At 37.3% G+C, this 11,709-nt stretch overlaps 2 protein-coding genes across 3 annotated transcripts in view; both read left to right on the top strand.

The window, feature by feature from the left end:
• Window positions 1–11,142, top strand: part of LOC111869265 (prostaglandin reductase 1) — a 14,827-nt gene extending 3,685 nt beyond the window's left edge. For both annotated transcript variants that reach the window (XM_023860662.1, XM_023860667.2), the window contains exons 3-10: window positions 893–938; window positions 2,288–2,344; window positions 3,529–3,717; window positions 5,971–6,089; window positions 7,442–7,596; window positions 8,274–8,385; window positions 9,422–9,540; window positions 10,670–11,142. In XM_023860662.1, coding sequence (XP_023716430.1) covers window positions 893–938; window positions 2,288–2,344; window positions 3,529–3,717; window positions 5,971–6,089; window positions 7,442–7,596; window positions 8,274–8,385; window positions 9,422–9,540; window positions 10,670–10,780 — 908 coding nt within the window. In that variant the 3' untranslated portion in view covers window positions 10,781–11,142. The remainder of the gene's footprint in view (window positions 1–892; window positions 939–2,287; window positions 2,345–3,528; window positions 3,718–5,970; window positions 6,090–7,441; window positions 7,597–8,273; window positions 8,386–9,421; window positions 9,541–10,669) is intronic.
• LOC111869388 overlaps window positions 1–11,709 on the top strand; it is a 51,620-nt gene that overhangs the window by 22,690 nt on the left and 17,221 nt on the right. Inside the window, exons 13-21 of the mRNA XM_023860889.2 lie at window positions 893–938; window positions 2,088–2,240; window positions 2,288–2,344; window positions 3,529–3,717; window positions 5,971–6,089; window positions 7,442–7,596; window positions 8,274–8,385; window positions 9,422–9,540; window positions 10,670–10,774. Of these exons, the coding sequence (XP_023716657.1) occupies window positions 893–938; window positions 2,088–2,240; window positions 2,288–2,344; window positions 3,529–3,717; window positions 5,971–6,089; window positions 7,442–7,596; window positions 8,274–8,385; window positions 9,422–9,540; window positions 10,670–10,774 (1,055 nt within the window). The remainder of the gene's footprint in view (window positions 1–892; window positions 939–2,087; window positions 2,241–2,287; window positions 2,345–3,528; window positions 3,718–5,970; window positions 6,090–7,441; window positions 7,597–8,273; window positions 8,386–9,421; window positions 9,541–10,669; window positions 10,775–11,709) is intronic.

Raw genomic sequence — 11,709 nt, 5'->3', positions numbered from 1 at the left:
GAAGAGAGAAGTGACAGGAGTTTGGAGAAAACTGCATAATGAGGAGCTTCATAACTTGTATTCTTCTCCAAGTATAATTAGAATGATTAGGTGGGCAGGGCATGTAGCACGAATGGGGGAGACGAGGAATGCGTATGGAATAATGGTGGGAAAGCCAGAAGGAAAGAGACCAAGGGGTAGGTGGGTGGACAATATTAAGTGTTAAAGCTTACTGAAATTGGTACCGTGCAGCTTCTTTTTCAGTCGATGTTGTGACATCTTTTGTTTTTTTTTATGTTGTTTTGGTTGGGAATGGATCAAGGAAAACGAATAGGCAACCATAAAATAGAATGAAGGAATAAAAAAAAATCCTCAGATTCTAGCGTGTACCACATCTGCCGAAATTTCATTTTTATGATCTGAAGGAACTGTACTTCATGGACATCAGCGCTTAGTCTTGGCTGTGAACCAATTAATTTTGAAGTTGGTATTCTGGGATTGAGCTTAGAAGTGACGGATTGCGAATGGCTGCCAGTATGAATTCAATTTATATACTACTTCAATACACATTCCTGCCTCTGTTGCTTGTATTCTGATATGTACATTTGTTAGCAAACCAGTATCTTTTGTCTTAACTTGTAGACATAAAGCTTAGAATCTGCAACCCGGTCCAACAATACCATGTACTGCTGTGCAGTTCTGTACACCACTTTCAAATGAACGTTTTCTTTATTTTTCGTTTTTATTTATATTAAAATTACGGTTTGACTTAGAATTTCATTACAGTGATGATGTACTATAAGAAAGCAGCATTTTCTGAATAGTTACGAGTACATTCGACTTTAAATCGATCAATATTATCTCCGTATTTCTTATTGCCCTGTTTTATGGTGTTCTGATTTTTGTTTTTCAGAAATTTTGTGCGAAGCTGTGTGGTTCAGTGTTGACCCTTACATGAGGCAAGTTAAAATTTAAATCTGTTGGGGATCGTCTGCATCCTATCTAACCAATATGCAATTCATAGCCAGAGCATTAAGTTATTACATTGTCACAATGTTAATACATCTTGTATGTACACTGCAAGTTAGACTGTTAAGTGACTGCTTACAACCTTTGATTTTCTTTAGTAATTCCATAAGAACAAACTTTACGGTAATGATATTACATATACAAGTATCCCTTAGGTACAAGGACTGCTCATATAATTGCACCGTAACTTCAGGCAGTCCCAAACTCTTCAGAATCCATACATATTCATACTGTATATGTTTATCGAGAGAGGAAACGTCATGTCAGTCTTAATGAAAGGATATTTCATACTACTATAATCATGTAGTTATTATAGGATTCTAACGATGGTGTATAACAACACACTGATATATTGGGTTTCTGGACTAGCTCTTTCTAACGGACTCAACAGAATAGGTGTTTCCCTTTTCCTTCACCTGAGGACAGAAACAGATCCAGTTTCCGAAACGTCGTGTTTTTATTTGTTATCTTAAAAACCAGGACGATGGATAAAGTCCAGAAACCCAATATATCAGTACTATAATCATATCCACTTTCCTAACAGGATATCTGAAGGGGAGATTCCAATTTGAAGACCTAGGTATACATGGATATAATGGAGCTCAGCTCTTTGAAGCCTTAAGTTCATGCTCAGTCTTCCTACTTAAAACAGTGAGCTAGCCCATTATGGCTCTAGTCTGATCCATAGTAGGCCTTCCACCATTTATGTACACCTTATGCCTATAATGTATTAAATTCCCCATAGCTATATCTTCTTGTGTTCAATGTTTTGTTCTGTATTCATCTGCATTACTTTGGTTTCATAAACATGTTTGTTATCTTTGGTAGATACACCTTTTCAAAAGCTGTTTGCTACTTAGGTCTTAGGCTTACATTTATTTCATGCATGCTTCTGTTGAGTTCATCTGAACTGTATTTAAGAAACTCAGTTACTACCTGGCAGAAAGTAAAATGTATTTCCATTAAAAAGATAAAATAAATATCTGCATATTCTGAGAATCTTTCAAAAGTATAAAATGGGCAAAATTCAGAGTTCTCTGTGTTAGCTGATGACAACTGTTGTGTTTCTGTGCCTGCAGACTGGATTCAATTGACTCAGAATTGTGTCCAGTGGTTAATAGGGTTAATAGAGTAACTTACATTCTGATTGAACAAAACATGGAACGACTATCAGCTGCACAAATAGGACTCTTCAATAGGGAGTATTCTTATCAGTGTGACTTTCAACTAAGGTGTGGTATTGTCCTGTTATAAATACTAATACAGATTTCTTTTTTAGACCTTATACAGCCAACGTTCCTACTGGAACCACTATGATTGGATCCCAAGCTGCAAGGTAAGGACCTTCCAGTTTTGAACAATTACTTGACCTCTCCTCAGCATAATGAAATTCGTTTCCTTTTTATGAATTATAATTATTATTTAAAAGAAGCAATTATGCATGGAATTGATTTTACTCTCACTGCAGAGGCTACCAAAATCCGTTAAGTTATGAGAAGAATGACTCTTCCAGAAAATAAAAGTACAATTTGATTGCAACATTATTTTCGTGTCATTTAGAAACAAATAGTACTTCATCTTTAATGGAATTATTCAATGAGAATAATGGTCACTGAGAATCAGAAAAAGTTGAATGATCCTAATAAACATGTATTTGTAGGCTGGCAGTCCTAAGTGCCCTTCCAACTCACAAAATGGAATGAAAAATCCCGATTTACAACAAGTGGTGGTGCCCTTATACAAAATTCTTATGTTATTTAACTACTCTGTCAGCTGTGCAGGTCGTACACTTTTCAGTGAGATGGAAACATGATCTTAAATGGAGAGTGCCTAATCATTTAAAAGGGAGTGGTCTTTACCTATTTAGAAGTTCTGTTTTGGAATTCTCGTAAAAGGACTGTGGAGGCCCATAGGGTTGTGAGACATGAAGCCTTCCACATTTTCTGGACAGTCAGCTCACAAATTGCAGTGAGGATGTCAGCCTTACATGCCAGCCACCCTTTACTCCCAGGAAGATTCCTGGTACTCATTTCTGTTAGAGACTGAGTCAACCCCAGGTCCACAGCGCGGCTGAAAGGATTAGTTCAACTGAAAATTCAGTGATCTCCTTGGGAATCGAACCTGCGACCTTCTGGCTTGCAGCACAGTGACTCAACCAACTATGCTATCGTGTACCCCTGTATAAAGACTGAGGAAAGCTATAAAAGACCTCACCTTTTATAATTGTACGCCTAGCAATTCTTGCCGCATTACACCTACTGCTACCCAGTAACTCCTTATCAGAGAGCTTCAGCTGTCATTAGTGACATTACTTTACTTGCTGACTACTCTGACAGTGTTTCAGGGTATTGCTGGCAAAAGCGCTCTTTTCCATGTTATAGGAATATTTGGTCATTCTACCATAAACTTGTTCCTCATACGATGTACACATGTTGCATAAATATAGCTTTCTTTAATCTTCAAGGTTTAAAGCAAAATGTTATATCATCTCACAGGAAAATCTCTTTTGATTTTTTGTAGGGTTATTGAAAGTAAGCACCCCGAGTACAAGGTTGGAATCCACGTTGTAGGTCATTTTGGATGGCAGACTAGGAGCATTGTGGATATTGACAACATACCAGCAGCACTGTGGTTGTCAAAACCATTCATCATACCTGATTTTTCAGGATTACCTTTGTCACTTGCACTTGGAGCCCTGGGCATGCCTGGGTGAGTATATTTTTCTTTCCAGAGCATTAATATTTATGATAATTTTATTCAGAACCTAAATTTCACAATACGCAGGATATTAGCACGTGACTGTAAACTGAAAACTGATTTATGATCAGACTTCTCTTGTTTTGTGTTTCACAAATATTGTACTCATATATAGTAATCCAACAACAGAGGAAACCCATCTATTTTAGCAAATAAATAAATGCGAGAGGAAATTCATATTTGAAAAACACTGATGAAATGCTTCCTCATGTCAGTCCAAACTGTAATATGTATCAAGGGCTATTATTGGTGGAACTTAATATGGATTGAGCACTTTTTATTTTTTACTGCAATTATTTATGTGAAAGACATACATCTGAGTTATCTTCCTGTCATAATCTTTGATGTGCTCCTGCACTGAAGACCACTGTAATGCAAATTCTCCTGCTTATGAACTTTAGGGTGACAAGTTTAAGTAACAATGAAAGCAGCATTATATGTAGTTCCGTTTCAAACTGTTTAATATTAGATTATGTACTCTTTCAAAACAATTCTAATACATTTTTCAATCAGTTCATAACAATCACCCTAACACATGAGCCAAAAGTTCCACTATCACCACCTTCTGTTTCAGTGTCTGAACTCATCAAATTAGAAAACAACGTTCATATTGTTATGTGTTTGAGCGACAATAGACGGGCTTCGGATTGAGAACTGGATTTATTATAATCTTAAACAATTCATGACTACACTTCACAGATCACTATTACAAGCAGACTAGTGTCCTCAATCACGATGCCTGGTAAAGGCTTCCAACAGCCAATGTGCCTCTGCGACCATCTCATGCCAACCTCATACTCTGACAGCTGGCTTCAGCCAGTACTTCCTTCAGCTGCTAGCTTCCGGGCTGGACTGACTTCCAACTGCCAATCTCCAACTTCAGCTGTCAATTTTCTACTGGCTTCCTAGCTGAACTGACTACCAACTGCCAAACTAAGTCACAAAATCAAAGTTATGTTACGACCGACGGTCAGTTGGCCAGTCTTTCTTGGTGTCAAGCCGCATCTGGGGCCCAAGACGAGATTTTTGTTACTGTTAAGCTGGGTATCAATTGTGCATGGCTGCCGCAAGAGGCAATGTTCGTTGCTTTGCCTCGCAAAGTTGATACGATGTTGCTCCTTGCAGCAGAACAAACACTGCCTTGCGCGAACTTGGCGTGTGTCGAGCCAAATCGGATGGGTGCTTAGTCCCGCAGCAAAGGGAATTCAGTGTGCTGTACTCTTTCAGTTGAGACGCTCTTGTCGCGTCCTGGTGTTTCTTTCGTGGCAAAATGGAGAATGAAAAGTATTTAGCTCTCATACAGCTTTATAAATCTAAAGAGGTGTTGTGGAATTCAAGAAGTGCTAATTACCATAACAAAAGTATACACCAGGACGCATGGAAAGACACAGGTGATGAAATAAAAATGCCAGTTCAGGATTTAAAAAAGACGACAGCTTCATTGGCTTCATACAGAGGAGAAAAGTCCCGAAGTAAAAAGTCTCACATAATTTACTCTTGGCTCAATCAATGAGGTTGTGTTTGAAATCCGATAATAACATTCGCGTGAAATTTTTAACTATATCTTCCACTAATCCAAATGTAATATCTCGCATAAGTCTATTTCCACATTGCATTCGCTGACAATACAATTCTTTCATCCACCAATGCACTTTTCGTTTCGGTTTCTTTTTTTGTTGGATAATGTTGAATATGAACATAAAGGCAGCCGCTGCACGTGCAGTGTTCATGGTGATCTTGCGAGAACTGAGGAACAGCGTCCATCAACAACCGCACACTGCTGCCGCGCTTTGAAGCTGGACATGAACAAGGTAAACAAATGAAAGAGTTTGTCGCCTGCAAACAGCTGCGCGCAATCGATATCCAGCCTTAGACAGTTGCGGGTTTGTTCATGTGAGGCCCCCTCTCCAAGGAGAGGGAAGGTCTGTCGTTTACAATTGCTGCTGGCTCTCGCATACGTTGCTTAGTGATGGCTGTGGTATTGTTGCATGTTTAGTTTATGAAGCTGTTGCCTAGCAGTGGCTGTTTGTGTAGCTTCATTATTCTAGCTATCAGACCTCTCATTACAATTTGAACAGTAAATGCACATTACATTAACAGTGATGAATCAAGAATTCCAGTGTTAACAGTTCAACTTTTTCATTCCTATCTCTTACAACATGACATCCTTTCTTGTTATAAAATATATTGTTCTTGTGACTCCAGGAATACTGCATACTTTGGGTTTCTTGAAATATGCAAACCAAAACCTGGTGAAGTTGTGGTAGTCAGTGGGGCTGCAGGAGCAGTTGGTAGTCATGTTGGACAGCTTGCAAAAATAAAAGGTAAGTCCATTATCTAATTCCTGTGCATAATGAGATGCACTAAAAACAAAACCACTGACACACAGAGATGCAGTTTCACTAATAGGACCACATGTTAATATCACATGACCTGAATAGATGTTTTCTTAATCAAAAAACTTTTGAATACATTCTGAGGAACGAAAATATTCATTGTATTTTGGAATACAATCGTGTTATTTAAACACTGCATTGATTGCAGTTGTTGAACTTCCATCTCTCAGTCAAAGAATAAGTTTCAAGTTGTGCTACATGCTTATCAATAGTTGATGAACGTGGTTATTAATAAAACTAAACTTACAGGCTTTCAAGAAACTTATTTTATCAGATAAAAATTAAGACTGTATTATAAACTCATCCAGTCCCATCTTGTCTAAAAGTTATCTTCTCCTGTAAGCCTAACATGACCTTCTAGTCCATGCAGGTGAGCAGATACTACATCAAGCTTATCTGAAACCATTATCTCTACTGGAATTATTGTTATGCGAATGAATCTTAGTGACCTTCACTAGGCAGTCCATGTACTCTAGCTAATAGACAGTGTATCAAATATGTGTGATATATATGTTTCATCATCAGACAGTGAGGCAGAATGTTATGTCATCATTAGAATGTTCTATAGTCATTTCCTCTTTTACTGCATATTTAGATCACTGGAGATGTGTGTGATGTGCAGATTCCTTGCATATGGTGTATGTGATATGCAAAGTTAGGTTAAGCAACACAGAAACATCAGATGACTAGGAAGTCTACCCTGTATAGGATGGCACTACACATCTGCAGCCTAAGTATAATAATATGCAGACACAACAAATGAGATGGCCCAGTCTATTTTGATTTGCCACGTAAAGCAGCACTGAAGTGGATCTTACTGAGATGTGTTCATATGAGTATTTGACTGCAGTCCCTGTCCTGCATATCTCATTGCCCGTCTTTAAATGCAGAGCCTTGTTGATGTAGGCAGGCCTCTATCCAGAACATTGTTTCCCAGTATATCATTTTCTGATGATGAAGATGGAGAATGACTCTAAAATGCTGGACTTCAAATCTGAACACACCTGGCATGCCACCCGCAAGAATATCTTATCGTTCTTAATTGCCATGAAAGATACTGTTATAAAACAATGACACAGAGACAGGAGGGATCCTAGGCAAAGCGAGTTGAGCAGTTTAGAAAGTGGAATAAGCATATTGGCCCTGAATCCTACAACTTAAAGATGATTATAGAGGTGCTGGAGATGATGATCCAAATTGCTATTTTCTCTCTGTGAGTACAAAGCTCAAGTTTATGTGCTAGAGAATAAAGAGCTATTTCAATTAATTCATTCTTTCAGGATGCAAAGTTATAGGCTTTGCAGGGTCAGATGATAAGGTGAAATGGCTGAAGGATGAACTGAAGTTTGATGCGGCTTTTAACTACAAGACGAAAGACGTTACACAAGCACTGAAAGAGGCCGCACCAGATGGAGTGGACTGTTATTTTGACAATGTTAGTATTATCCAGATATTACACATAAACTTTTGGAAAATGTGAGAATAAATTCACCTCATAGACTTCACCCCTCACTCAAAGAGTTCTTTGCACGATGAAGTGGTTTCCCAGTTTTGGGAATCACCTCAAGATAGTCAGTTGTAAGTAATCAACCTGCATGGGGAAAAATTTGTGGCAGAACTCAAAATTAGAAATTTTATTGTATTGAGTAGCAAGATTGTCTATGATGGAAGACATGCACTCAGAAATTCATGCCATAAGTGATTTTCAGTAGCATTAGCACCAGATAAAGTTTTCCTTAAACTACTTGGCCAAAGGCATGTTTCTTTTTATGTAATGTTGCTAAACATATAAAATCATGTAGGATTAGAATGAAATTGAAGTATGCAAATGCAGTTTGTATTTACTGTTAAAATATAATGGAGAAAAATTACATCATATTCTAAGAAGGAGAAAAAGTAAATTATTTAATTAGAACTGGGTGGCACAGTTGGCTTTCTGTTGATGCAAATGTGAAAACTGATTTAAAATGTCTCAATATTATTACTCAGTTCAATACAACTTTGTAGCAGATGTACTACATAGAAGGGCAGCACCACCACCACAACTGTTATCTGCATTGTACATCAATCACTACTTTAAATTAGTTAAACTGAAATCTTAATGTTTTGTAGGTTGGTGGTACACTGAGTAGTGCTGTCATTGCTCAAATGAGAGAGAGAGGACGTATTTCAGTATGTGGTTCCATTTCTTCTTACAATGAAGACATCAGCAAAATTCCCTTAGGTGAGTTTGATGGACATAATTAACGTGAAACCTATTTTACAAATTTCCAATGCCAGAAAATCAGTGGGGCAGATAGGAAAATGTATAAATAGATGTTGTCACGTGTAGGGGGGTACGCGTGATGAATAAAACAGGTTCTACTTTGGATGGTTGGATTTATTAGCTCTTTCGTTACACTCTCACTCTTAATTACAATTAATACAGCGCTATCGCTGATTTAACACACTTTACATTTCACCGTTGCACATGCACTGGGATTCTCGGTTTCCATTATTTCATAGCAGAGTATCTCAACACAGAAACTAGCACTTCAACTCACTATGACGTCTTCTTGCTATTTCATCTTCAGTCACTCTGGAACCTCAACTAAAAATTCTTCTGGACTCACTCCTCCAGCTTATGAATGACTCGTAACTGCCATGAACAAATCCTATCACTCTTAGTTATACAGCTGTGAAAACCTCAACTAAAAATTCTTCTGGACTCACTCCTCCAGCTTATGAATGACTCGTAACTGCCATGAACAAATCCTATCACTCTTAGTTATACAGCTGTGAAAACCTCAACTAAAAATTCTTCTGGACTCACTCCTCCAGCTTATGAATGACTCGTAACTGCCATGAACAAATCCTATCACTCTTAGTTATACAGCTGTGAAATGGACATCGACCTACAGTAAATATATCACGCGGCTGCTATCCCAATTGCTATTCTGGTTGAGATTTGAACCCTTGATATCCTGGATATGAAGTAGAGGCGGGCAAGAAGACCATACATGATATTTGGTCAGTTAATAGTCATTCAGCCTTTCAATGTATTTATTTCTTTCATCCTGAACCCAAAATTTCTTTACCTTTACCACAAAAACTACAACCAGATATATGTGTGAACCAGCTGAATTCCATTCATAACCTTACAAATTATTTATTCTAAGATCGATTTTAATATTATCCCTCACAATTAAAATTATATGAATATTACTTGATACATGTAATCATTGTCTCTGTGCAGTTACACTGTAATGTTTTATTTCAAGCTCCTATCGTCCAACCTTCCTTTGTATGGAAGCAGCTACGGATGGAAGGTTTCATAGTGAGTCGCTGGACGGACAGATGGGAAGAAGGCATCAACTACAATTTACAGCTGATCAAGGATGTAAGGAATAATCTCAACTTCAGCACATACTGGAGTATTCAACCTACCGCCATGTTGGGCATTGAGTTTCAAATCAAAGTTACATGGCCTTGTAATTTCATGGACTCTTTCTTTAATCAACGTTTCTTCCACTCTCATCCATGACACTATTATGTTATTGTTTAAGAATCATGATCATATATTAGAACAACCAATTTCCTCACTTTGCCACTCTCTGTAACAGTACCAAATGAGTTACCAGCGTTGCAGTCTTGAAGTGCATAAATTTGAACGTAGGCCTAAATGCTGTCAAAACGCTTAGATAGTTGATTATTTATAAAGGGAAGTTTACACTAAATTCCCACGTAAATTCAGTTGTGCTACATTCGAGTTAACAGTTCTGGGTAGTTCAGTCAGTAGTGTTCAGTTATTTTATAAGGATTCAGTTGTCTACCCTGAACATTATTTTCAGTTTCTAAGATATGCCTAACTCTACTGATATGGCAACAGCCAGTGTCATGGAATTTTAATGACACCCAGAGCTGCTACAATGGTTGGAACTGTTCAGTCTCAGGCAATTCGGTGGCAAATTTGCATACTCAATTGTAATTTATATTCATAATTCAAAACAAAACAACCAAATCACATATATGACAAATAATTACAACAAAAAACTGAAAATAAGCTTTTCAGTGATATATGACATATTATTAACATGGACGATCTAGAAATCACTTAAGGCTATTTCCTGTAAAGAAACTGAATTCACACTGTAATAGTACGTGTATTTTGGAAAATGACTGCTCTGTTAATGTATGCCCTTCTTCACACTGGCAATTTTGACAGAACTAAATGCCCCAGCATGATGAACATACTGCTATGTGTACATGGTGATCACATTCGAAATGTGACTATGGTTGCAGGTGGTAAAGTTGCATGCCATGAAGATGACTAACGTATTTTCCTTACTATTCCAGTATTCTCTAACATTAACCTGCTCAACCCATGAGACATCACCATAAGAAAAATATTCCCCAACCAAAAATTTAATCTGGGTACTTTCAATATATAGTTCAAGCTCTCTCACTGTTAAATGAAGACTACAGATGTTGTGAGTTGTTACAATTATTACTGCTATGTTTCTTTGCAGGGTAAACTGATATATCGTGAAACCGTGACTGAGGGATTTGAGAACATTGCAAAAGCATTCATAGAAATGTTGCAAGGAGGAAATGTGGGGAAAGCTGTTGTGAAGGCTTGAACTCTGGATCCTATATTGCCATGATACTGTTACATCATGTAACAATAAAAATAGCTGTGCACACAAGAGATACTGGTGCAGATGCCAAAAGCAGTGATTTGGGAAAATTATATAATATGTGGGGCTGAATTTGATCAATATACTGTGTAAGAACTCTTTCACCCATCAACTGATGGACTGTGAACTTCAACATTAACTGTTATTACAGAAATATCAAACTTATGACATTTCAATTGCATTTTCATATACAATACATTACAGATAATAATGCAATGTAACTCTTGTCATCTCTTATTTTCTCTTAAATCTACTGAATTGATATTTGTGGAACATTTCTTCAAAATAAAATGCATTCGTTAACACTGATGTGAACCATATTTACAACAACCCAGACAAATCTCTAATTAGAAACAATATTGTATGGAGCAAGCAAGAAACACTATAAAAAGTCTTAGAATTTTTACATCAAGATATTGATTTTACTACAAAGGCCACAGTGTCTGCAGTCTTTTATTTATTTTTTTAATTTTTATGTTTTCAACATATACTATGACATTTTTTCTCACTGTGAGGCAACTGCTTACGGCAGACAGGTATACTGGGTAAATGAAACACGCCATTCATTGTCAGTTCCAAGGTACATTTTCCTGTAATAAATTTAACAGCGACCTAGTAATGCAAAACGATAAACTTAAGATAAAGGCTTAAATAATTTCACTAAGTTTGAAAAGGAAGAATGATGAATTCTGTAATCTACTAGATGTTTAATGTTGTAGCCGTCCATCGACGTACAGCTGCCATGACTATCACTCGAGATGAGTTCTTTGTCTCAGGGATATGGGCTCTTCACTTATGGGAGTGGAACACACTTTGGGGTTCATGAATTACGGGGTCTATAGAACACACACTGTGTATTGCTGTTTTACATT

This window comes from Cryptotermes secundus, unplaced genomic scaffold (assembly GCF_002891405.2).
Source record: "Cryptotermes secundus unplaced genomic scaffold, Csec_1.0 scaffold630, whole genome shotgun sequence".
In the NCBI taxonomy this organism is placed as follows: Eukaryota; Metazoa; Arthropoda; class Insecta; order Blattodea; family Kalotermitidae; genus Cryptotermes; species Cryptotermes secundus.
The sequence above is the reverse complement of the archived record's forward strand: the minus strand, read 5'-3'. Positions and strand labels throughout refer to the sequence as shown.